This window comes from Hemiscyllium ocellatum, chromosome 9 (assembly GCF_020745735.1).
Source record: "Hemiscyllium ocellatum isolate sHemOce1 chromosome 9, sHemOce1.pat.X.cur, whole genome shotgun sequence".
NCBI classification, from domain to species: domain Eukaryota; kingdom Metazoa; phylum Chordata; class Chondrichthyes; order Orectolobiformes; family Hemiscylliidae; genus Hemiscyllium; species Hemiscyllium ocellatum.
The window spans coordinates 109,842,033-109,869,548 of record NC_083409.1 but is presented as its reverse complement, the minus strand read 5'-3'; the positions used below and the strand labels follow the sequence as shown (position 1 = coordinate 109,869,548).

Here is a 27,516-nt window from a genome sequence, read left to right as displayed (position 1 = left end):
GTGCAGGATAATTATCCAGTTCCTAATTTGTCAGAAAGGGGCCTGGGAAGTGGAAACAGATCCACAGAAAAGTAACTGTCCAGAGACATAGAGATTTTCCACACCTTTATGAAGTATCAGTACTCACTTCACCTCTGCAAGTCAAACAGACTCCAGACGATTCAAGGACACTTATCTGTCTGCTCCAGTGTTTGCCATTGGATCCAGTTCCTGAAATTCAGGCTCAGATGGATTTCCAGACCTGTTCGTTTCCAGTGTCCATGTTGGATGAGTGGGGTTTTGTTTACATTTGTTGAGTTTTACAACTGTTCAGAGTAACTGGCTTCAGCTAGGCCATTCCAGAATTGTGTTTTCTTTTTTGGTTTTATCAACCAGAATCAACCGCAGCCTCAAGAAAACCCATTGGTTTTAGTTGAGTTTGCAAAATTCCTGGCAGAAGCTGGGTATATTAGACAGTTGTTCCTGAGGAAGAGAGGTTGTTTAGAACTGTTAAGAAATAGGTTACCGCAGTGTAGAGAGATAGTTTGAAAGTTCCAGATTAGAAGTGGCTGGTTCAAACCTTGTAAGAAGTTATTTGAAGCTGAGAAATTCTAAGCTCAGTTGTATGAAAATTAACGGAAGATTCTGAAGATAAGGAATTGATGGGAGGTCACTGTCTACACCTGAACATGTTAACTGTTTCTGAACTGGGCGAAATGATGTGCAGAAATCTCTCCATGTTGCCTCCTCGGCATCCTGAAACCACTGTATCGTGTAACTTTTCTTTCTTTAGATGTTCAAGGGACCTCGAGTCTGACACTGAAGAGCGGGCTGCCGTATAAAACCACTGGAGTTGGGAAAAGGAACATCAGAATGAAGAAGAAGAAGAAAGGAGCCATCACAGCAAACTTCGCTGGCACCAAATATCAGATCGGTGAGAATAACCTTCCCTTGCAGATCCGTGTGATGGTCGTGGGGAAAATGTCTTCAAATAGTCTCTTATTTGCACAGAATGTGAATCCTGCCGAGAGGTGAGACATGTTGCTGAGACGTTCTGATTTGGAGTCAACCATTAGAATTTTACAGGTCCCTGAATTGTGTGGGTTATGGTGAGAACCACATAGGAAATCAAGCGAGGCCAGACCTGATGTCACAGGATCAACTTGCTGCATTCTTTAACTACTTTCTGCACCATGAGGCAAGATTCTCTCAACATTTCCCATCCACCTGTCATCATAGCTTCGGTTCTGAGGACCAGTGGCTGAGGTGTTGAGCTTCAGGTAGCTGCGTTCAATCCCAGCAGACCCTGCCACTGCTGCTCCTGGCTGTCCATGGACCGGACCTGATTCTCTGTGGACCAGGCCTGGCTCTCCATGGACCGGGCCTGATTCTCCGTGGACCAGGCCTGGCTGTCAGTGGACTGGGCCAGGCTGTCAGTGGACTGGGCCAAGCTGTCGGGGTATCAGGCACCCTTTGACCCATCTTGGCTCTTTCTGCCCTCTTCAGGAATGAGAGAAAGGGGAGGGCGTGAGTGAGGGGAAATTGGGTGGCCCAGTCGTTAGTGCTGGTGAAGGTGGGGGGAGTGGGGAGTGGTGGTGATGAGGAGTCAGTAGGCAGTACAGTGAGGGTTAATGGAGTGGGGAGGCTGATGGCTAACAACAGCGAGTGAGGGAGATGTCACAGGGAGCAGTGAGAGTGAGAGAGCAAGACCCTGGTGGCAGGTGGGTGCAGTAGCGATAGAGGGAGGGGGAGGTCGCAGAGAGAAGAGCATGGTATTGCCCTGGAAGAGGGCAGAAGGTGATTGACCTTCCTGTGCCACTGCTGCCATTCCTCTGGAATACAGAAACTCCATGACCAGATGGTGACCTCAGACCAGGCTGCCAGTGTCTGGTGCCAGGGCTTCCTTTGTGGGTCATTTGGGCAGCAGATGTCTTCTTATGGACCTCCAGGTCCCTTTTGAAGAATCACAGCATTGTCACCTGCTCAGCCATCTTCAGAAAGACTGCCCCTCAATGAGCAAGGACCCTTAGGAGTACCAATGCTTGCCAGATGCACAGATGGTATGTCTATCTGGTGGATAGTAAGTTCTTCCAGGAATGGCAAGTGGTAGAATGACACTAGATTCAGGTGAGAGGGGCATCATAGGCTGGGGTGAATCATCAAGGAGGTGGGTTTCACAAGATGTGTCAAGAGATCTTGACACATCTTAGTGGGCGGCACGGTGGCACAGTGGTTAGCACTGCTGCCTCACAGCGCCAGAGACCCGGGTTCAATTCCCGACTCAGGCGACTGACTGTGTGGAGTTTGCACATTCTCCCCGTGTCTGCGTGGGTTTCCTCCGGGTGCTCCCACAGTCCAAAGATGTGCAAGGTCAGACAGATTGACCACGGGGAATCCAGGGATAGGGTAGGGGTGTAGGTCAGGGTAGGATACCCTTTGAAGGGTCGGTGTGGACTTTTTGGGCCAAATGGCCTGCTTTCACAGTGTAGGGATTCTATATTTATAATTAAGAGATTCAGTTTATCAGGACAAATGCGAGAATGCCAAATTTCAAACGATTGCACCAATTTGCAGAGCAACCTTGATTATCTGAACGGGATGGGCGGGCACTATTTCGTTTGGATAATTGATTATTCGGTTAATTGATTTCCTTTGGGGCTTGGGGTTTTCTGTGAAATGTGCTCCCTGTTCAGGAGACGAGGCAGCCCTGGCCCTGCCCTCCCCCAAACCCCATTCGCCTGCCCCCAACGCTGTCCGCCCGCTGTCACCCCGCACCCCAAACCCGTTCCAACTCACCCCATACGTCCTGCCCTCCCCTGTCGGCCCCTAACCACGCCGTCCCACTTTCCAACCCCTGTCCATGCCCCCCAACCCCCAGCCTAGCACCACCCCCCCCCCCCCTCCCCCCACCACCCCCAGCTCCTGCTGCTGGGGCAGCCGGACTGTACACCAACAGTCAGACTGCTGTCGGCTTTGTGGGCTAAGTACACACACACACACACACACACACACACCTTTTGACTGCAACTTTTTGCCAAGCTCCACCCTCGCCCTGTACAGGACAATGTTACAGAGATTATCTGGGGAAGGGGCGGTTTCAGGGTACACCCCTGTGTAGAACTCCAGGGAAAGTGTGTGGGAGGAGAGAGAAGGCAGGACATCAGTAATGTGGAGATCATTCTTAATCATTGTATCTGTAAACAAAAGACCTGATCAGGGCTGAAACAGCTCTTTGATGTAATGTTTCTGTCGGGGTCTTAGGATCTACTGTGGATACTCCGATGTTCAGATAATTGATATTCAGATAATTGAGTATCCTCTGTACATAACAGGAGAAAAGGGGCTCATTGCTTAACAACAAACAGAGACAGAAATTGATGGAGAAACTCAGCAGGTCTGGCTGCATCTGTGATGAGAAATCAGTGTTAAACATTTCAAATCAAGTGACCGCCCTTCAGAATGTGATTAGTTAGTAAACTGGCTGTATAGCCGAGGTCTAGATTAGAGTGGTGCTGGAAAAGCACAACAGGCCAGGCAGCATCCGAGGAGCAGGAAAATCGACATTTTGGACAAAAACTCTTCATCAGGAATAGAGGCAGAGTGCTTGCAGAGTGGAGAGATAAATGAGAGAGGGGTGGGGGTGGGGGAAAAATAGCATAGAGTACAACAGGTGAATGGGGGTGAGGATGGAGGTGATAGGTCAGAGAGGAGGGTGGGGGAAGGTAGCATAGAGTACAACAGGTGAATGGGGGAGGGGATGAAGGTGATAGGTTAGGGAGGAGGGTGGGGGAAGGTAGCATAGAGTACAACAGGTGAATGGGGGAGGGGATGAAGGTGATAGGTTAGGGAGGAGGGTGGGGGAAGGTAGCAAAGAGTACAATGGGTGAATGGGGGTGGGGATGAAGGTGATAGGTCAGAGAGGAGGGTGAAGTGGATAGGTAGAAAGAAGATAGGCAAGTAGGACAAGTCATGAGGGCGGTGCTGAGCTGGAAGGTTGGAGCTGGGGATAGGTGGGGGAAGGGGAAATGAGGAAACTGGTGAAATCCACATTGATGCCCTGGGGTTGAAGTGTTCCGAGGTGGAAGATGAGGTGTTCTTCCTCCAGGTGTCGGGTGGTGAGGGAGCGGCAGTGGAGGAGGCCCAGGACCTCCATGTCCTCGGCAGAGTGGGAGGGAGAGTTGAAATTTTGGGCCACAGGTTGGTGTGGTTGATTGGTGCGGGTGTCCCGGAGATGTTCCCTAAAGTGTTCTGCTAGGAGGCGTCCAGTCTCCCCAATGTAGATGAGACCGCATCGGGAACAACGGATACAATAAATGATATTGGTGGATATGCAGGTGAAACTTTGATGGATGTGGAAGGCTCCTTTAGGGCCTTGGATGGAGGTGAGGGAGGAGGTGTGGGTGCAGGTTTTGCAATTCCTGCGGCGACAGGGGAAGGTGCCAGGATGGGAGGGTGGCTCGTAGGGGGGTGTGGACCTGACCAGGTAGTCATGGAGGAACGGTCTTTGTGGAAAGAGATGGGGAGGGAAATATATCCCTGGTGGTGGGATCGTTTGGAGGTGGCGGAAATGTCAGCAAATGATGTGGTTTATGCGAAGGTTGGTAGGATGGAAAGTGAGCACCGGGTTTTTATGGTTGGAGGGGTGGGGTTTGAGGGCGGAGGGGCGGGATATGGACAAGATACGTTGGAGGGCATCTTTAACCATGTGGGAAGGGAAATTGCAATCTCTAAAGAAGGAGGCCATCTGGTGTTCTGTGCCGGTAGGTGTTGCCATGGTGAATGCAAGGCAAAGGGAACAACAGGCTCTCTAAACTCCTGGGGCAGTTCTTCATGTCCTTTTTGTTTGCAGCGAATGGCACTCAAAGCACAAACACTGAGTTGACTGAATGGGTTAATGTGGCTGTTCATGTGACTGTTAGCACACTCAGGGTTGTGAAGGAAGCGCTGCTACCTAATCATGGAATCACAGGTTTTTTCTTGTTCTCTGTTTTGTGGTCTGGTTGGGATCACTCTGTATTTTATAGACAATCAAAGGAACTTATTAATTCAATCACCCAACCACTGGGATATGTGATCTATGTTCCAGACATTGCATAGGCCCTGTAATTCATTGAGAGCCTGTCACTTGCAGTCACAGAGTCATAGAGATGTACAGCACAGAAACAGACCCTTCGGTCCAACCCGTCCATGCCAACCAGATATTCCAACCCAATCTAGTCCCACCTGCCAGCACCCGGCTCATATCCCTCCAAACCCTTCCTATTCAAATACACATCCAAATGCCTTTTAAATGTTGCAATTGTACCAGCCTCCACCACCTCCTCTGGCAGCTCATTCCATACACACACCACCCTCTGTATGAAAAGGTTGCACTGTAGGTCTCTTTTATATCTTTCCCCTCTCACCCTAAACCAATGTCCTCTAGTTCTGGACACCCCCCCCTCCCCCCCCGCCCCTCCCCGCCCCCACCCCAGGGAAAAGACTTTGTCTATTTATCCTATCCATGCCCCTCATGATTTTGTAAACCTCTGTAAGATCACCCCTCAGCCTCTGACACTCGAGGGAAAACAGCCCCAGCCTGTTCAGCCTGTCTCTATAATAGCTTAAATCCTCCAACCCTGGCAACATCCTTGTAAATCTTTTTTGAATCTTTCAAGTTTCACAATAACTTTCCGATAGGAAGGAGACCAGAATTACACGCAGTATTCTAAAAGTGGCCTAACCAATGTCCTGTACAGCCACCACATGACCTCTCAACTCCTGTACTCAATACTCTGACCAATAAATGAAAACATACCAAACACCTTCTTCACTATCGTATCTACCTGCGACTCCACGTCAAGGAGCTATGAACCTGCACTCCAAGGTCTCTTTGTCCAGCAACACTCCCTAGGACTTTACCATTAAGTGTATAAGTCCTGCTAAGATTTGCTTTCCCAAAATGCAGCACCTCGCATTTATCTGAATTAAACTCCATCTGCCACTTCTCAGCCCATTGGCCCATCTGGTCAAGATCCTGTTGTAACCTGAGGTAACCCTCTTCGCTGTCCACTACACCTCCAATTTTGGTGTCATTTGCAAACTTACTAACTGTACCTCTTATGCTCGCATCTAAATCATTTATGTAAATGACGAAAAAATAGAGGACCCAGCACTGATTCTTGTGGCACTCCACTGGTCACAGGCCACCAGTCTGAAAAACAACCCTCCACCACCACCCTCTGTCTTCTACCTTTGAGCCAGTTCTGTATCCAAATGGCTAGTTCCCCATGTATTCCATGAGATCTAACCTTGCTAATCAGTCTCCCATGGGGAACCTTGTTGAATGCCTTACTGAAGTCCATATAGATCACACCTACCACTCTGCCCTCTTCAATCCTCTTTGTTACTTCTTCAAAAAACTCAATCAAGTTTGTGAGACATGATTTCCCATGCACAAAGCCATGTTGACTATCCCTAATCAGTCCTTGCCTTTCCAAATACATGTACATCCTGTCCCTCAGGATTCCCTCCAACAACTTACTCACCACCGAGGTCAGGCTCACTGGTCTATAGTTCCCTGGCTTGTCCTTACCATCCTTCTTAAACAGTGGCACCACGTTAACCAACCTCCAGTCTTCCAGCATCTCACCTGTGACTATTGATGATACAAATATCTCAGCAAGAGGCCCAGCAATCACTTCCCTGGCATCCCACAGAGTCCTCGGGTACACCTGATCAGGTCCTAGGGATTTATCCACCTTTAACCATTTCAAGACATCCAGCACTTCCTCCTCTGTAATATGGACATTTTTCAAGATGTCACCATCTATTTGCCTACATTCTATATCTTCCATATCTTCCATGTCCTTTTCCACAGTAAACACTTCATTTGAAATATTCTTCCTCTATTCATTGGAGCCAGTAAACGTTATTGTAGATTCATGGAACCGTTCAGCACAGAACAATCTGTGTATTGTTCCCGTGCTGGTTTTGTTTTGAAGCACTGTCTATTCAGTGGCACTCCACTTCCCTTTGTTCTTCATGAAAGTAACTATTGAGTCTATCTCTACCTCCTTTTCATGCATTGAATTCTATCTAATAACAAAATCTTGTCATCCACCCCAATTATCTTCAATCTGTGTTCTCTGGTTGCTCACATTCCTGCCGGTGGGAATTTGATCAAACAGTTCATGACTGCGAGGACCTCTCTTCCCTTGCCTTTTCTGCTTGAAGATGGATAGACCTGATACTTTTAAAGACTTTGTCTTCTCTCTGTTCTTTCAGTTCATTAAACGCCATGCCCAATAATGAAAACGTTGCTGGTCAGCCAGCGAATGGTCTTGTGAGCATTCTCATCGTATTTGGTTGTCAAATGCTGTCCTGGGTTATAAAGGGGCATCTCACCAACTTCAAACTGCTCCCCACTCGTAACGTTTCTGCAGCTCCCAAACTACGATTGTCCAAGAGGGAGTTCATCTCACTTCCATCTCTAACGCTGATGCGAGTGACCCATATTGTGTCTGCAGTTTAGGGGAACTGAGCTTTGAAAACGAGTTCTATTTTGAAGAGAGCAGTGATGCTCTGGGGGTGGGAGGTGCGGGGTACTGTGGTGAGCGGAGTTTGGAACCCACATTTGGCCATATGCGTTGCCATCTGCTGACACTTTCCTTCTGCCAATCCTTTGCCCAGTCTGCAGCAGGCAGCTTTACATCCTTCAGCAGCAACTAGAGCAGTGCAGTGATTAACAATCACTGTTGACTGCTTTCAGGAAAAGAACATAACAATAATATGACAAACTGTGGGGGCTGGAAATCTGAAACAAAACCAGAACTTGCTGGAGAAACTCAGCAGTTCTGCGGAGAGGAAAACCCGGTTCTGCCATAAGGTCAGTGAACACGAAACGTTAACTCTGTTTCTCTCTCCGCAGACACTGCCAGACCTGCTATACTGCACAGAAACTGGCCTTTTAGTCCAACTCATCCATGCTGACCAGACATATCAAATTAATCAACTCTAATTTGCAAGCATTTGGTCCATATCCGTCCAAACCCTTCCTACTCATATACGCATCCAGATGCCTTTTAAATGTTGCAATTGTACCAGCCTCCACCACTTCCTCTGGCAGCTCATTCCATACACGTACCACCCTCTGTATAAAAAAGTTACACCTGAGTTTCCTTTTAAATCTTTCCCCTCTCACTGTAAACTTATGCCCTCTAGTTCTGGTCTCTGCTATGCTGGGGGAAAGACCGTGGCTTTTTACCCAATCTATGCCCCTCATGATTTTATGAACTTCTATAAGGTCACCCCTCAGCCTCTGATGCTCCAGGGAAAACAACCCCAACCTATTGAATCTCACGATAGCTCAAACCCTCCAACCCTGGCAATATCCTTGTGAATCATTTCTGAACACTTTCAAGTTTCAAAACATCCTTCCTATAGGAGGGAGACCAGAACTGCATGCAGTATTCCAAAAGTGGTCTAACCAATGTCCTGTACGGCTGCAATATGACTTCTCAACTCCTATACTCGATGTACTGACCAAGAAAGACAAGCAGACCTCCTTCACTATCCTATCTACCTGCAACTCCACTTTCATGGACCTGCACTCCAAGGTCTCTTTGTTCAGCAACACTCCCCAGGACCTTACCATTAAGTATTTAGGTCCTGCCCTGATTTCTAAAATACAGCACCTCACATTTATTTAAATTAACCTCCATTTGCCTCATCTCGGCCCCTTGGCCCCTCTGATCAAGGTTCCGTCATGCACTGAGGTAACCCTCTTCGTTGTCCACTACACTTCCAATTTTAATGTCAACTGCAAACTTACTAACTATACCTCCTACATCCAAATCATTTATATAAATGACAAAAAGTAGTGGACCCGGCACCGATCCTTGTGGCACTCCACTGGTCACAGGCCTCCAGTCTGAAAAGCAACCCTCCACCACCACCCTCTGTCTTCTACCTTCGAGCCAGTTCTGTATCCAAGTGGCTACTTCTCCCTGTTTTCCATGTGATCTAACCTTGCCAATCAGTTTCCCATGCTTATGGCCTCAGAATAGAGTAAAGGGGTATATGCCTGTCAGTGTACAGTCTCTTAGGGCTGCCTTGTGATAAACTGAAGCCAGAGCAAGGTGGTTCTTAAATAAAGTGAAAGATTTTCTGATCTCGTCAGACCCAGGAAATATTATTTAGCAGCACAACACCAAGAATATTATAGAAGTCAACCAGGTTAAGATCTTGTTCATAAATTCTGCTTTCTCTCCACAGATGCTGCCAGACGTGCTGAGTTTCTCAGACAATTTCTGTTTTTGTGTCAGATTTCCAGCATGCGCAGTTCTTTGTTTGATTGTTTGGATCTAGCCATATGTCCTCGACATTCTCACAGCACTGCTTCCCAAACCTTCTCCCATTGTGACCCCATGTTAGTGCTTGATAATACTCGTGACCCAGGGGATAGAGATGGGAAGATGTTGTAGGTGGGTTGTAAAGTGGAGAGCAGAGTAGAGTCAAAGAGTGATACAGTCATACAGCACGGAAACAGACCCTTCAGTCTAACCAGTCCATGCCAACCACATCCCAAACTAAACTAGTCCCATCTGCCTACGCTTGGCCCATATCCTTCCAAACATTTCCTATTCATGTACTTATCCAATTGACTTTTAAACATTGTGACTGTACCCACATCCACCATTTCCAATGGAAGTTCATTCCACACTCGAACCACTCTCTGTGTAAAGAAAGTTGCCTCTCATGTCTTTTGTAAAACTTCCTCCTCTCACCTTAAAAATATACTCCCAGTCTTGAAATCCCCCACTGTATGGAAAAGACACCTGCCATTCGCCTTATTCATACCCGGCATGATATTATACACCTCCATAAGGTCACCCTTTAGCCTCCCACACTCCAGTGAATAAAGTCCCAACCTATCCAGCTTCTGCTTATAACTCAAGCCATCCCTTCCCAGCAACATATATTTTCTGAACCCTCTCCAGCTTAATAATATCCTTGCTATAGGAGGGTGACCAGAACTGCACACTGTACTCCAAAAAGGCCTCACCAATATCCTATACAACCTCAACGTGACGTCCCAACAGCCATACTCCATGGGCGCAGCAACAAAGGCAATGTGCTAACAGTCTAATTCCTACTCTCTGCTTCCAGTTAACCAGTCAGCCTTCCATCCACGCCTGTACGTTACTCTCTACTCTGTGAGCTTTTATTTCTCAGGGTAAAGCTGTTATGTTCACAAGGCCTTTAAGTTTGAAAAGCACTAAGTTGTTACGGCAATTAGCCAACTCAGGTGGTTTACAATGCAGAGTAACGCCAACAGCACAATTCCTGCATTGGCTGAGGGTGCCATGAAGGACTGTCCTTCACAACATGAGGTGTAGTAACCCTCAGGCTAACCCACCAGTAACCCTCTATCTCTCTCTCTCTCTCTCTCTCTATCTTTCTCTGTACTGAGAGAGTAGCCTTAGCATTCAGGCTGTGAGAGCCAACTGGTGTGAGATTATGCCATTTGATAAAAAAGGAATAGTTTAAAGGAGTCACATAGCTTTTCGCAATCCATCAGAAGTCAGTTGCTTAGTAGACACCAAGGACTGCAGATGCTGGAAGGCGGAGTCAATCGATGTGAAGCTGGAAAGTGGCGTCCCAGGTAGACAGGGCAGTGAAGAAGGCTTTTGGCACACTGGCCTTCGTCAGTCAGGGCATAGAGTATAGAAGTTGGGAAGTTATGTTGCACTTGTACAGGATGTTGGTGAGGCCGCACCTGGAGTATTGTGTTCAGTTTTGGTCACCTTGCTATAGGAAGGCTGTTATTAAAATGAAAGCATGCAGAAAAACTTTACAAGGATGTTGCCAGGACTCAAGGGACTGACCTTAATCCGAGATGGAGGACGGGAAAACTTTCTGGCTGTAGGAGTTGCTCCTTTTTTTGAGGTATTTTAGGTGTTGGAGGTGATTTCCTCGAATTCCAGGAGCAGCAATTACTGTTTTATATGCTGTTACGTTGTTTTGGAACTTTGGAAAAAAAAAGTCAAAACAACAGCAGTTTTAAAAGGTAGAAGAACAGACAAAGGAATCACATGGTGAGGACAGTGCGGGAGAGAGAGAGAGAGAGAGAGAACCTGCAAAGTTACTGCCTTTGCTGGTTTTGTATTCATGTGTCGCTGGACATCGGAGTGCGTCTGGGAAAATTAACTAACAGTGAATTTCACAACTAATCTTGGAGGAACCTGTTCGGGCGAAGTTCACAGCACAGAATCAGATAAGTTAATCATTGTTTAAGTCTGTCCAATAGTGAGTACATGGGTTTTTTCTTGATTGTATGTTTTTGGACATGAGTCTTTTGATTAAACTTAAAATATAAGCCACAGCTATTAATTTAACCTGGTGCAGTGTTTGTAGAGGAATAAGACGGTGTTATTTTCTGGGTCTGTAGATTGTGAAGGAGCAAAAATGGCCTTTGCAGTGAGATGTACTTCTTGTCAGATGTGGGACTTTAAAGAGAGTTTAAGGGTTACTGCAGATTATATCTGCCATAAATGCTGTTGGATGTGAATCTTATCAGATCGAGTGGAACGGTTGGAGAGACAGTTCAAAGCGGTGAGGAATTTACAACAGCAAATTGTGATGGATGGCAGTTATAGAAAGGGGGGAAAGTCTCAGATACAGTCACATAGATGGGTTAACTGCAGGAATGGTAAGAGAGGTAGGTACCTAGGGCAGGAGTCTTTTGTGGATATACCCATTTCAAACAGGTATGCTGTTTTGGAAAATGTAGGGGATGATGGATTCTCAGGGAAACGCAGCACGAACAGCCAAGTTTCTGGTATTGAGACTGGCTCTAATGCAACGAGGGGTACGTCAGCTTCCAATAGATCAATTGTGTTAGGGGATTCTGTAGTCCGATAACAGACAGATGTTCCGGTGGTCAGCAGAGAAAAAGCAGAATGGTGTGTTGTTTCCCTGGTGCCAGGATCAAGGATGCCTCAGAGAGGGTGCAGAATGTTCTCATGGGGGAGAGGGGCCAGCAAGAGGTCATTGTCCACATTGGAACCAATTATGTAGGAAGGGAAAAGGTTGAGATTCTGAAGGGAGATTACAGAAACTTAGGCAGAAATTTAAAAAGGAGATCCTCAAGGGTAATAATATCTGGATTACTCCCAGTGCTAGGAGCTAGTGAGGGCAGGAATAGGAGAATAGAGCAGATGAATGCATGGCTGAGGAGCTGGTGTCTGGGAAAAAGATTCACAATTTTGGATCATTGGAATCTCTTTTGGGGTAGAAGTGACCTGTATAAGAAGGATGGGCTGCACCTAAATTGGAAGGGGACTAATATACTGGCTGGCTCAGGGTTGGGCAGGACTGGCAGCTTAATGTTCCAGGATACAAATGCTACAGGAAAGATAGAAAGGGAGGCAAGAGAGATGGGGGAGTGGCACATTTTAAAAGGGATAGCATTATAGCTGTACTGAGGGAGGATATTCCCGGAAATACATCCAGGGAAGTTATTTGGGTGGAACTGAGAAATAAGAAATGGATGATCACTTTATTGGGATTGTATTATAGTCCCCCTAATAGTCAGAGGGAAATTGAGAAACAAACTTGTAAGGAGATCTCAGCTATCTGTAAGAATAATAGGGTAGTTATGGTAGGGGATCTTAACTTTCCAAACATAGACTGGAACTGCCATAGTGTTAAGGGTTTAGATGGAGAGGAATTTCTTAAGTGTGTACAAGACAATTTTCTGATTCAGTATGTGGGGATGTACCTACTAGAGAAGGTGCAAAACTTGACCTGTCTTGGGAAATGAGTCAGGGCAGGTGACTGAGGTGTCAGTGGGGGAGCACTATGGGGCCAGCGACCATAATTCTATTTGTTTTAAAATAGTGATGGAAAAGGATAGACCAGATCAAAAAGTTGAAGTTCTAAATTGGAGAAAGGCCAATTTTGACGGTATTGGGAAGAACTTCCGAAAGCTGATTGGGGGCAGATGTTCGCAGGTAAAGGGACGGCTGGAAAATGGGAAGCCTTCAGAAATGAGATAATGAGAGTCCAGAGAAAGTATATTCCTGTCAGGGTGAAAGGGAAGGCTGGTAAGTATAGGGAATGCTGGATAATTAAAGAAATTGAGTGTTTGGTTAAGAAAAAGAAGGAAGCATATGTCAGGTACAGACAGGATAGATCGAGTGAATCCTTAGAAGAGTATAAAGACAGTAGGAGTATACTTAAGAGGGAAATCAGGAGGGCAAAACGGGGACATGAGATAGCTTTGGCAAAGGGTTAAGGAGAAACCAAAGGGTTTTACAAATACATTAAGGACAAATGAGTAACTAGGGAGAGAATAGGGCCCCACAAAGATCAGCAAGGCGGCCTTTGTGTGGAGCCACAGAAAATGGGGGAGATACTAAATGAATATTTTGCATCAGTATTTACTGTGGAAAAGGATATGGAAATAGGTGGTGACATCTTGCAAAATGTCCAGATTACAGAGGAGGAAGTACTGGATGTCTTGAAACGGGTAAAGATGGATAAGTCCCCAGGACCTGATCAGGTGTACCCGAGAACTCCGTGGGAAGCTAGAGAAGTGATTGCTGGGCCTCTTGCTGAGATTTTTGTATCATCGATAGTCACAGGTGAGGTGCCGGAAGACTGGAGATTGGCAAACGTGGTGCCACTGTTTAAGAAGGATAGTAAGGACAAGCCAGGGAACTATAGACCAGTGAGCCTGACCTCGGTAGTGGGCAAGTTGTTGGAGGGAATTGTGAGGGATAGGATGTACATGTATTTGGAAAGGCAAGGACTGGTTAGTAGGGATAGTCAACATGGCTTTGTGCATGGGAAATCATGTCTCACAAACTTGATTGAGTTTTTTGAAGAAATAACAAAGAGGATTGATGAGGGCAGAGCAGTTGATGTGATCTATATGGACTTCAGTAAGGCGTTCGACAAGGTTCCCCATGGGAGACTGATTAGCAAGGTTAGATCTCATGGAATACATGGGGAACTAGCCATTTGGATACAGAACTGGCTCAAAGGTAGAAGACAGAGGGTGGTGGTGGAGGGTTGTTTTTCAGATTGGAGGCCTGTGACCAGTGGAGTGCCACAAGAATCAGTGCTGGGTCCTCAACTTTTTGTCATTTGCACAAATGATTTGGATGCGAGCATAAGAGGTACAGTTAGTAAGTTTGCAGATGACACCAAAATTGGAGGTGTAGTGGACAGCGAAGAGGGTTACCTCAGGTTACAACAGGATCTTGACCAGATGGGCCAATGGGCTGAGAAATGGCAGATGGAGTTCAATTCAGATAAATGCGAGGTGCTGCATTTTTGGAAAGTAAATCTTAGTAGGACTTATATACTTAATGGTAAGGTCCTAGGGAGTGTTGCTGAACAAAGAGACCTTGGAGTGCAGGTTCATAGCTCCTTGAAAGTGGAATCGCAGATAGATAGGATACTGAAGAAGGCTTTATTGGTCAGAGTATTGAGTACAGGAGTTGGGAGGTCATGTTGCATCTGTAGAGGACATTGGTTAGGCCACTGTTGGAATATTGCGTGCAATTCTGGTCTCCTTCCTATCAGAAAGATGTTGTGAAACTTGAAAGGGTTCAGAAAAGATTTACAAGGATGTTGCCAGGGTTGGAGGATTTGAGCTATAGAGAGAGTCTAAACAGGCTGGGGCTGTTTTCCCTGGAGCGTCGGAGGCTGAGGAGTGACCTTATAGAGGTTTGCAAAATTATGAGGGGTATGGAAAGGGTAAATAGGCAGTGTCTTTTCCTGGGGTCAGGGAGTCCACAACTAGAAGGCATAGATGTAGGGTGAGAGGGGAAAGATAAAAAAGAGACCTAAGGGGCAACTTTTTCACGCAGAGGGTGGTACGTGTATGGAATGAGCTGCCAGAGGATATGGCGGAGGCTGGTACAATTGCAACATTTAAGAGGCATTTGGTTAGGTATATGAATAGAAAGGGTTTGGAGGGTTATGGGCTGGGTGCTGGCAGGTGGGACTAGATTGGTTTGGGATATCTGGTCAGCATGGACGAGTCTGATCAAAGGGTCTGTTTCCATGTTGTACATCTCTATGACTGTGAGTTAGAGGGAGAGATTGGACAAGCTAGGACTCGTTACTTTAGAGGGTAGGAGACTGAAGGGGGATCTTATAGAGGTGTATGAGATCAAGAGAGGCATGGATAGTGTGGATGCACTCAGTCTTTTTCCCAGGTTGGTGAATCGAGGACTAGAGGGTATCTGTTTAAGGTTAGAGGGGAAAGAGAACCTGAGGGGCAACTTTTTTCACAGAAGATGGTACGCATATGGAATGAGCTGCCAGTGGAAGTGGTTGAGGTGCGTACATTAATAACATTTAAAAGGCATTTGGACAAACACATGCATAGGAAAGGTTTAGAAGGATATGGGCCAGGTGCAGGGAAATGGGGTTAGTGTGGATGGACATTTTGGTCAGTATGGACCAGTTTGGGCCAAAGAGCCTGTCTCTGTGCTGTAAAACCCTATGACTCTATAACTCTTTTAAATTGATAGAAATGAAGAAAATAGGAACAGGAGTAGGCCATTCAGCCCTTCAAGCCTACTGCACTATACAATACAATCATGGCTGATCACCCAACTCAGTCCTCTGCTCCTGCTTGCTCTGCATACCCTTTGATTCCTTTAGCCTAAGAAAGATATCTATATCCTCAGAATCATGGAATCATAAAAACGCTACTGTGTGGAAACAGGCCATTTGGCCCAACAAGTCCACACCGACCTTCTGAAGATTAATCCACCCAGACCCATTCCCCTACCCTGTTAACCCCTGACTAATGCACCTACCCTACATATCCCTGGACACTACGGGCAATTTAGCATGGCCAATTCACCAAACCTGCACACCCTTGGACTGTGGGAGGAAACCGGAGCACCTGGAGAAAACTCACACAGACACGGGGAGAATGTGCAAACTCCACACAGACAGTCACCCGAGGCTGGAATCAAACCCGGGTCCCCAGTGCTGTGAGGCATCATGCTGTAATAGAGTCATATAGCATGGAAACAGACCGTTCAGCCCAACCCATCCATGCTGACCAAATTTCCTGAACTGAACTAATTCCATTTGCTTGCATTTGATCCATATCACTGTAAAGCTTTCCTATTCATGTACCGGTCTAAATGCCTTTTAAATGTTGTAATTATACCAGCCTCCACCATTTTTTCTGGCAGCTCGTTCATACACACACCATCCTCTATGTGAAAGCATTGCTTTGCAAGTCCCTTTTAAATCTTTCCCTTTTCACCTTTAACCTATGCCCTCTCGTTTTGTACTCCCCTACACTGGGGAAAAGATCTTGGCCACTCATCTTATCTATACCTATCATTATTTTATAAACTTCTCCAAAGTCATTTCTTACCCTCCTCCACTCAAGAGAAAAAGGTCCCAGCCTATGTAGCCTTTCCTTGTCACTCAAGCCCTCCAGTCTTGGTAACGTTCTGGTAAATGTTTTTTGCACCCTTTCCAGTTTAGTAACAGCCTTCCTAGACCAGAATTGTGCGCAGTACTTCAAATGCGGCCTTACTATTGTCTTATACAGCCACAACATGACATCCAACTTCCGTGTTCAGTGAATTCTGATGGAGGGTCACTGGACACAAAACATTAACTTTGATTTCTCTTCACAAATGCTATCAGATCTGCTGAGCTTTTCCAGCAACTTCTGTTTTTACAGCATCTGCAGTTCTTTTGTTTTTTATCTGTATTCAGTGCTCTGACCAATGAAGGCAAGGCGCCAACTGCCTTCTTCACCACCCTGTCTACCTGCAACAGCACTTTCATACAATTATGTACCTGCACCACTCAGCCTTTCTGTTCAGCAGCACTTTCCTGGGCACTGCCAATAACTGTATAACTCCTGCCTGATTTGTGTTACCAAAGTGCAACACCTCGCATTTATCTAAATTAAACTCTACCTGCCACTCCTCAGCCTGCTGGCCCACATGATCAAGATTCCCTATAAAGATCTCCTTTAAAACATTCAATAATTTGGTCTCAAATCTGCTTGTGACAAAGAATTCCACAGGCTCCCCACTTTCAGGGTGAAAACGTCTCTCCTCATTTCTCCTCATCGCAGTCTGAATTGGCCTCCCCTTTATCCTTTGACTCTGATGCCTCGTTCTGGACTTGCTGGTCATTGGGAGCAACCTTCCTGTGTTTACCTTGTCTAGTCCTGTTTGACTGTTCTAGGGGATCCAGTGAAATCCTCCTCACTCTCATGCACTTATTTCCTGCCTCAGGCGACTGACTGTGTGGAGTTTGCACGTTCTCCCCGTGTCTGCGTGGGTTTCCTCCGGGTGCTCTGGTTTCCTCCCACAGTCCAAAGATGTGCGGGTCAGGTGAATTGGCTGTGCTAAATTGACCGTAGTGTTAGGTAAGGGGTAAATGTAGGGAAATGGGTGGGTTTCGCTTCGGTGGGTTGGTATGGACTTGTTGGGCCAAAGGGCCTGTTTCCACACTGTAAGTAATCTAATTTGTGTGGAAAATCTTGCCTCATAAAAGTTGTAGCTGAATCGTCTAAAGACTCCACTTGATTAAAGTGTGTAAGCTTCTGAACAGTCTTGACCAGGTGGATGTAGGACGGATGTTTCCTCTTGTGAGTAAGTAAGACAAGTTTTTTTTTAGATTAGATTACTTACAGTGTGGAAACAGGCCCTTCGGCCCAACAAGTCCACACCAACCCGCCGAAGCGCAACCCACCCATACCCCTACATTTACCCCCTACCTAACACTACAGGCAATTTAGCACGGCCAATTCACCTGACCCGCACATCTTTGGACTGTGGGAGGAAACCGGAGCACCCGGAGGAAACCCACGCAGACACAGGGAGAATGTGCAAACTCCACACAGTCAGTCGCCTGAGGTGGGAATTGAACCCGGGTCTCAGGCGCTGTGAGGCAGCAGTGCTAACCACTGTGCCACCGTGCCGCCCACTGAGTTTTATAAGTTTTATAAATCTGGGCGGTGATCTTCTTGAATATTGCAGCAAGTCTGAGGGGCTAAATGGCCTAATTGTGCTCCTGTGTCCTATGTTGTTGTAATGTCGCTATAAGTCACCTATAAACTACTGTCGACATATTGAGGTTAGTAATACAGACTATTGAGGGTAGCAGACAGGAAAACAAAATCATCTGATCCATTCAATTAACTGTATGCAACAACAATGATGTGCATTGCTTTAACACACTTGATTTGCTCTAGCATGCCAAAGTGCAACACAGGTATGATTATCAAATCAACGTTGTCCCAAGTCCCTATGTTAAATGATATTAGGTTACATGACCCAAAGCTGAGAGAAAATCCTGGGTTTTAAGGAGGAGTGAGATGAATGGGTTCAGAGAGGGAATTCCAGGGCTCAGGGCCAAACTGCTGAAGACAAGGCTCTTCAACATGGATTTAGTAAGGGGAGGTCATGCCTGACAAACCTGTTGGAATTCTTTGAAGAGGTGACAAGTAGGTTAGACCAGGGAAACCCAGTGGATGTGGTCTATCTAGACTTCCAAAAGGCCTTTGATAAGGTGCCACACGGGAGGCTGCTGAGCAAGGTGAGGGCCCATGGTGTTCGAGGTGAGCTACTGGGATGGATTGAGGATTGGCTGTCTGACAGAAGGCAGAGAGTTGGGATAAAAGGTTCTTTTTCGGAATGGCAGCCGGTGATGAGCGGTGTCCCGCAGGGTTCAGTATTGGGGCCACAGCTGTTCGCATTATATATTAATGATCTGGATGAAGGGACTGGGGGCATTCTAGCGAAGTTTGCAGATGATACGAAGTTAGGTGGACAGGCAGGTAGTACTGAGGAAGTGGGGAGGCTACAGAAGGATCTAGACAGTTTGGGAGAGTGGTCCAGGAAATAGCTGATGGAATTCAACGTGAGCAAATGCAAGGTCTTGCACTTTGGCAAAAAAAAAGCATAGACTACTTTCTAAACGGTGAGAAAATTTGTAAAGCCAAAGTACAAAGGGATCTGGGAGTGCTAGTCGAGGATTCTCTAAAGGTTGAGTCCGTGATTAAGAAAGCGAACGCAATTTTTTAGATTAGATTAGATTAGATTACTTACAGTGTGGAAACAGGCCCTTCGGCCCAACAAGTCCACACCGACCCGCCGAAGCGCAACCCACCCATACCCCTACCTATTACCCCTTACCTAACGCTACGGGCAATTTAGCATGGACAATTCACCTGACCCGCACATCTTTGGACTGTGGGAGGAAACCGGAGCACCTGGAGGAAACCCACGCAGACACGGGGAGAACGTGCAAACTCCACACAGTCAGTTGCCTGAGTCGGGAATTGAACCCGGGTCTCAGGCGCTGTGAGACAGCAGTGCTAACCACTGTGCCACCGTGCCGCAATGTTATCACTTATCTCAAGAGGGTTGGAATATAAAAGCACCGTTGTGCTACTGAGACTTTATAAAGCTCTGGTTAGGCCCCATTTGGAGTACTGTGTCCAGGTTTGGTCCCCAGACCTCACGAAGGACATACTGGCACTGGAGTGTGTCCAGCGGAGATTCACACGGATGATCCTTGGAATGGTTGGTCTAACATGTGAGGAACGGCTGAGGATCCTGGGATTGTATTCATTGGAGTTTAGAAAATTAAGGGGAGACTTAATAGAGACGTACAAGATAATACACGGCTTGGAAAGGGTGGACACTAGGAAGTTGTTTCCGTTAGGCGAGGAGACTAGGACCCATGGACGCAACCTTAAAACTAGAGGGGGTAAATTCAGAACAGAAACGCGAAGACATTTCTTCAGCCAGAGAGTGGTGGGCCTGTGGAATTCATTGCTGCAGAGTGCAGTGGAGGCCGGGACGCTAAATGTCTTCAAGGCAGAGATCGATAGATTCTTGTTGTATCGAGGAATTAAGGGCTATGGGGAGAATGCGGGTAAGTGGAGTTGAAATGCCCATCAGCCAAGATTGAATGGCGGAGTGGACTCAATGGGCCGAATGGCCTTACTGTCACTCCTATGTCTTATGGTCTTATGGACAGAGGTGGAGTGATGAAAGATGGTGCCATGAGAGAGTGCAGATTTGGAGGAGTGTACAGATCTCAGAGAAACTACTGGAGGGCTGTACAGAAATCGGGAAGGATGGGCAGAGATTTGGTCAGCTAGATGGGAATTTAGAGTGTATTGTGTTAGAGCCTCTTCTGGCATATTGTATCCAGTTCTGGTCTCCCTGTTATAGAAAGGATTTTATTAACTTGGAGAGGGTTCAGAAGAGATTTACCCGGGCGTTGCCAAGAATGGAGGGTTTGAGTTATAAGGAGATGCTGAATAGGCTGGGAGTTTTTTTCAGTGGAATATAGCATGGGTGGTCTTAAAGAAGTTTATAAAATCATGAGGGGCATAGATGAGGGTGAATGACAAGGATGTTTTCCCCAGCACAGGAGGGATTTCAAGACCAGGGGGCATATTTTTAAGGTGGCAGGGGCAGGATTTTTACAGACAGTGGTTTATGTGTAGAAAGAACTTTCAGAGGAAATGGTGGATGCAGGTATAGTTACAACGTTTAAAGAATATTTACATATAATACATGAATAAGAAAGGTTTGGGGGAATATGGGCCAAGTGCAGGCAGGTGGGACTAGTGCAGGCAGGTGGGATTATGGTCGGCATGGACTGGTTGGACCAAAGGGTCAGTTTCTGTGCTGTACGATTCTATGACTCTAGGTTTGAGCGACAGTGTGGTCAGTGAGCTCTGGGACAGAGGGTGAATGTGGGATAAACTGCTCCTCACATTGCCTGAATTGTGAAGGTTACTGACCCACAGGAACCAGGTGGTTTCCCATTCTGTTTTTGCAGTGCGCCTGGCGATATTGGAAGCAGGGTTTTCCCGAGCCCGGGAAGAAGATGACACTGCCAACCTGATCTGGAATGATGCCGCTGTGCAGCAGGAGAGGATTGCGGATCTGAGAAACTATCAGGTACATCAGCGTGGCTTTAAACAGCCACCCTCATCGCTCAGCTGTGAGCTCACTTTGCCTTTTTGATAATGGCGACTGTCTAATCATGAATCAGGCGTGACCCATTCTGCCCCTCGAACCTGCTGTCCCATTCAATGATCTGATTACTCCACAATCACAACTACCCACTTCCTATACCCCCTCACTCCCTTTCCCTTGCTTATCAACAATCTATTCTCCTCTGCCTTAAAATATTGAAAGTCTTATACTTTTCAGGACTAGATTCCCAACCTTATGTGAGAAAAGAATTCTCTTCATTGCTATTTTAAATGGGTGACGTCTGTGGAGAGTGGATTGATGAGGTGTGTGCAGGAACTGGGGTGATGAAGGGAGAAGAGAGTGGAGCGGCTCCCAAGTTGTGGTTGCAATAACTTAAAGTCATTGGGTAGGGGAATGGGTCTGGGTGTGTTACCCTTTGGAGGGTCGGTGTGGACTTGTTGGGCCAAATGACCTGTTTCCACGCTGTAGGGTTTCTATGCTCTCTGTGTCAGAGACCTTGCTGTGGAATGTACAGCCAAGACTTGACCCCCATCATCACGCTCCCCTTTTTGCCTGACAGGGTGTAGCAGCAGATTGTTGGCAGAGAAAGGGCTGCAATGTGGGATTTGGGTTTGTTGTTTGGGATTCTCTGTGCTGTGCATCTGCTGGCTGTGGACTTTGAGCTCAGACAGTTGCACTGCTTCCCCACACCACCAGGGGGTAGCACCACCTTACTGTCTTGTAACTCATGAATTCCATCCAGTCCACACTTAAAATGTTCCTGTTCAAATCTTATGTATTCCATAAAGAGAGAACTTTGAATTATTTCTTTGCCTCATTGTACATTGTGCCATGTCTGACTGCTGCTTTACTGTGTTACACTTACAGATACTGTACCTTATTTTTGTTAACTTGGTGAGGGCTTTGGATATTGTTTCCTGTCAATTAGATTAGATTAGATTAGATTCCGTACAGTGTGGAAACAGGCCCTTCGGCCCAACAAGTCCACACCGACCCGTCGAAGAGTAACTCACCCCCTCTGACTAATGCACCTAACACTATGGACAGTTTAGGATGGCCAATCCACCTGGCCTGCACATCTTTGGACTGTGGGAGGAAATGGGAGCACCTGGAGGAAACCCACACAGATACGGGGAGAATATGCAAACTCCACACAGACAGTCACCTGAGGCTGGAATCGAACCTGGGACCCTGGTGCTGTGAGCCACCATGCCGCCCACTAATTGTCTTTAAATGAGCTGCTCTTGATCACAGGAAGTGGAAGAAGTAGGCCATTCAGCCCATCAAGCTTCCTTTGCCATTTAATTTGATGATAGCTGATCTACTGCCTCAATGTCATCGTCCCATACAATCTCTGTGTCCCTTAAAGTCTTCACATATCTATGGATCCTGTTTATTGATTGACATGATGTGGAGGACTTGATGTTGGACTGAGGTGGGAGTACTCCATAACCACATGATGAAGAAGCAGTGCTCCTAAAGCTAGTACTTCCAAATAAATGTTTTGTGATTTTTAATTTTATTGATTTGAGTTTTCTCAGCCCTTTGAGTTAGAGAGTTACAAGATTTGTCATCCTCTGAGCGAAGACAGTTGTCCTCATCACATTCTTACCCAGCTTTTCCCTGATCCTGAGGTTATATCCCCTGGTTTTAGACTAAAAGTGGGCGGCACGGTGGCACAGTGGTTAGCACTGCTGCCTCACAGCGCCAGAGACCCGGGTTCAATTCCCGCCTCAGGCGACTGACTGTGTGGAGTTTGCACATTCTCCCCGTGTCTGTGTGGGTTTCCTCCGGGTGCTCTGGTTTTCTCCCACAGTCCAAAGATGTGCAGGTCAGGTGAATTGGCCATGCTAAATTGCCCGTAGTGTTAGGTGAAGGGTAAATGGAGGGAATGGGTAGTTGCGCTTCGGCGGGTCAGTGTGGACTTGTTGGGCCGAAGGGCCTGTTTCCACACTGTAAGTAATCTAATAAAGTAACTTCATTTCTCCATTCCCATGTAAGAAGTGTGTAATTTCGCTAAGATAGCCCCTCATTCTTCAAAACTGTACAGAAAATAGATGTAATCTGCTGAGTCCTTCTTTATACAACAATATTGGCATCCCAGGGATTATCTAGTGGCCCCCCTCCCGCCTTTTCTCTGTGTCTCTGGCAAATGTATCGCTCCTAAATAAAAAGGACAAAACTGTACACAATGCTCCAGCAGTAAAAACTGAAATTGCTGGAGGAACTGAGCAGGATCTGTATAAGAAGAGAAACAGTTTTGAAGAATGCAGGGTTACCTTAGTGAAATTAAACCTGTCTTACACAGCCTGACCGAGGAATGGAGAGAAACAGTTTGATATGATGATTCCTCATTGCTGAAGCAGTTAGGAACAGGAGGAGGCCATTCAGCCCCTCAAGCCTGTTCCACCATTCAATGAGATCATGCCTGGTCTGTGGCCTAAATCAATTTACTTACCTTTGGCCCATATCCCTTAATATTTCTTTGCTTAACAAAAAGATTATCTATCTCAGATTTAAACTTGACAACTGATTCAGCATCCACTACCATTTGTGGGAGAGAGTTCCAAACCTTTCCTACCCTTTGTGTATTGAAGAGCTTTCTCCCCAACAGGCTGGTTCTCATTCACCATGGCCCCTAGATAGAATCTTGGAATTTTATGGTGTGGGAGGAGGCCATTTGACCCATCATATCTCTACTGCCTCCTGAAACAGCTACCAGGCAGTCCCATTCTCTAGCCCTATCTCCATAGCCTTCTCAATTCATCACTTTCAGATATCTATCCAGCTCCCATTTGAAACCTCCTATGGAATCCGCCTCTATCACTCTCCCAGGCAGTGCGTTCCCAATCCCAACAACTTGGGTAAAGAAGTTTCTCTTCATCTCACTCTTAGCTCTCTTTCTGAAAATCTTGAAATTGTGGCCCCGAGTTACTGCCATGCTAACTGTCCTTCTTTACCCTGTCAAAATTGTTCATAATTTTGAATACCCCAATTAGGTCACCTCTGACCTGCTCCAAGCTGAATAAGCTCCATTTCTCTAATCTGTCCTTTGTATCCAAAATCTCTTGTTCCTGGGATCATTAGAGTAAAACTCCTTTGAACCCTTTGCTTTAACATCCTTCTTTAATAAGGTGCCCAGAACTGAACACAATCCTCCAAATGTTGTTTGACCAATGATTTGTAGAGGTGTAGCATCACTTCCTTGCTTTTATACTCTATGCCTCTGTTTATAAACCCAAGGATCCTATAAACCTTCTCAACAACAGTTCCAACTGCGGAGAATTATATACCTGAACCCGAAGGTCCCTATTCTCCCTTCAGAGTTGCACCATTGAGCCTGTATTTTCTCTCTATGTTTTTTCAACCAAAATGCATTGCCACACAGTTTTCTATATTAAAATTTATCTGCCAGGTGTCTGCCATTTGACCAATGTGTCAATGTTCCTCTCAAGTCACTCAGTGTCCTCCTGACAATTCATTATTCTCCCTGGTTCAGTATCATCTGCAAATTCAGAGATTTTGCCCTCAATACCTATCTCCAAATTATTTACATAAATCAGAAAAACGACAGTACCACCACTGATATCTGGGGAACACCACTTTCAACTTTAGATTAGATTACTTGCAGTGTGGAAACAGGCCCTTTGGGCCCAACAAGTCCACACCGACCCGCCACCCACCCATACCCCTACATTTACCCCTTACCTAACACTACGGGCAATTTAGCATGGCCAATTCACCTGACCCGCACATCTTTAGACTGTGGGAGGAAACCAGAGCACCCGGAGGAAACCCACGCAGACACGGGGAGAACGTGCAAACTCCACACAGTCAGTCGCCTGAGGTGGGAATTGAACCCGGGTCTCTGGCGCTGTGAGGCAGCAGTGCTAACCACTGTGCCACCGTGCCACCCACTCATTTCCAATCTGAGAAATGTCCATCTATATCTACCCTCTGTTTCCTATCCTTTAGCCAACTTTTAATCTATGCTTCTAGGGACCCATCAATCCCAAACATTTCTAACTTGCTAACCAATCTGCCATGTGGCATTGTATCAAATGATCTTGCTCTTGTCTTGTACTCTATGCCTCTATTAATAAAACCCAGGTTAAGTTATGTTTTAACAATTGCTCTCTCCATCAGCCCTGCTATCTTCAATGATATATGCACAGATACACCAGATCCCTCTGCACCTGCAACCCGTTTAGAATTAGAGTCATAGAGTCACACAGAATGGAAACAGACCCTTTGGTCCAACTCATCCAATCTGACCAAGTTGCCCAAACTAAACAAGTTCCACTAGCCTGCATTTGGCCCATATCTCTCTGAACTGTTCCTAATCATGTATCTGTCCAAATATCTTTTAAATGTTGTAACTGTATCACCCTCAGGTCCTGTTTAAATCTTTCTTCTCTAACCATAAAAATATGCCCTCTGGTTTTGAACTGCCCTACTCTGGGGAAAAGACCTTTGCTAATTGCCTTATCTATGTCCCTCATGATCCAAAAACCTCTATAAGGTCACCCCTCAACCTCCTGCGCTCCAGTGAAAAATGTCCCAGTCTATCCTTATAACTCAAACTGTCCAGTCCTGGCAACATCCTGGTAAATCTTTTTTGAACTCTCTCTAGTTTAATAGTGTCCTTCCTGTAGCAGAGCGACCAGAACTGTACACAGTGTACCAAAAGTGGCCTCACCAATGTCCTCTCCAACCTCAACATGACGTTCCAACTACTGCACTCAAAAGTCAGATTGTGTTTTTACAACAATCGACAATGGTTACATAGCTACTAGTTGGCTATTTTATTTGAGATTTGTCATGGGTGAATTCACATTTCACCATCTACCCAAGTGAACTTCATGTGCCCACATCATTAAGCTGGGATTCAGAATTACCAGCCTAGTGACGTTATCACTACATCTCTGCCTCCTCCAGCTCAATTTCTGACGCTGTGACTGTTTACAGATGCTGTATGCAAACATTTTTTTTGCCTTTTCAGAGGATCAACCATTTTCCTGGAATGGGAGAGATTTGCCGTAAGGACTGTCTGGCAAGAAACATGGCCAAGTAAGTGACCTAGGCTGGCCAGATTTCTGTCTCCTTTAGAATTGGAATCGGAATCTCAAGGTGGCATTTATTAGGGAGTGAGCATGTTTGAGAATGAGCAATGTGTGTGTGTGTGTGTGTGTGTGTGTGTGTGTGTGCGCGCGTGCGTGTATGTGGACCAACCTCCCCACCATTTGACACCTTCACAGCAAGTGGCAATGTTCAGAGGAGAGTTTACCAGCTCCGTGTGAAGAGGATGTGTCGGTCCAGACTGTGTAACACAGCAGCAAGGGGGAAGTAACTGGGCTCCAGATGGTACTCACATGTCACAGGAAAGATGACTGGGCCAGTGGCTGGGGATAGCAAGGTGTCACTGTGAGTTAGACAGGTAAATGCAGTGAGGACTGCAGATGCTGGAGATGCAGCATCCGAGAAGCAGGCAAATCAACGTTTCGGACCGGAGTCTTTTATATATTTCCTGTCAAAGTCCGCTTGGTTTTTGTTCATTCCTGATGAAGGGCTCCAGCCCGAAATGTCGTTTTTCCTGCTCCTCGGATGCTGCCTGACCTGCTATGCTTTTCCAGCACCACACTCTTAAAGGTAAATGGACTTAGCAGGTGTGAGTCTTTGCATTAGTTCAACAGATCTGGGATTCAAGAACACAAGTTTTGAAGGAAAGTCCCTTCAGGTGGCTATTGTTGGACCTTTGTTTAAGAAAATTAGAAGGTGAAACCGGGGAACTCTCGACCTGTGAGTCTGATTTTGGTAAATTGTTGGAAGTGATTACAAAAGGTAGAATTTATGGACGTTTAGGGAGGCAAAAATTGATCAGTGATAGTCAGCGTGGTTGTGTGCGAGGAAAATTGTGACTCACTTGATTGAGTTTTTTGGGGAAGTTCCCAAAAAGATTGATGACGGCAGAGTGGTAGACGTTGTTTATTTGAGTTTTAGTAAAGCCTTTGACAAGGTTCAACATGGTCGACAAATTAGTAAAGTTAGGTAACATGGGATTCAGGTGAGCTTGCCAATTGGCTACATAATTGGCTTAACAGCAGGAGACAGAGGATGGTGGTGGAGGGTTGCTTTTCGGACAGGAAGCCTGTGATCAGTGGTGTTCCACAGGGATCAGTTCTGAGTCCTCTTTTGTTTATCGTTTATGTAAATGATTTGGATGAGAATATAGAAGACATGGTTAGTAAGTTTGCAGATGACACCAAACTTGGTGGCATAGTAGACAGTGAGGAAGGTTTTCTAAGATTAGTCTCAGTCTGAAATGGTTTACCTATTTCTTTCAACTGTGACCACTGTTTCTGGACTCTGTGTTCATTGGGAAAATCCTTCCTGTCAAGCCTTCGAATTTTATAGTTTTCTATGAGGTTTCCCCTTCATACTTATACATTTCAGGGAATATAGCCCCAACTGATCCACTCTCTCTCCATACGTAAGTCCTACCACCCTAGGAATTAGTCTGGTAAACCTTTGG

At 46.0% G+C, this 27,516-nt stretch overlaps 1 protein-coding gene across 2 annotated transcripts in view; it reads left to right on the top strand.

Moving 5' to 3' along the window:
* Positions 1-821: 821 nt before the first annotated feature.
* ttll7 (tubulin tyrosine ligase-like family, member 7) overlaps positions 822-27,516 on the top strand; it is a 192,638-nt gene continuing 165,943 nt past the window's right edge. For both annotated transcript variants that reach the window (XM_060830002.1, XM_060830003.1), the window contains exons 1-3: positions 822-913; positions 20,824-20,945; positions 25,987-26,054. In XM_060830002.1, the coding sequence (XP_060685985.1) occupies positions 853-913; positions 20,824-20,945; positions 25,987-26,054 (251 nt within the window). In that variant the 5' untranslated portion in view covers positions 822-852. The remainder of the gene's footprint in view (positions 914-20,823; positions 20,946-25,986; positions 26,055-27,516) is intronic.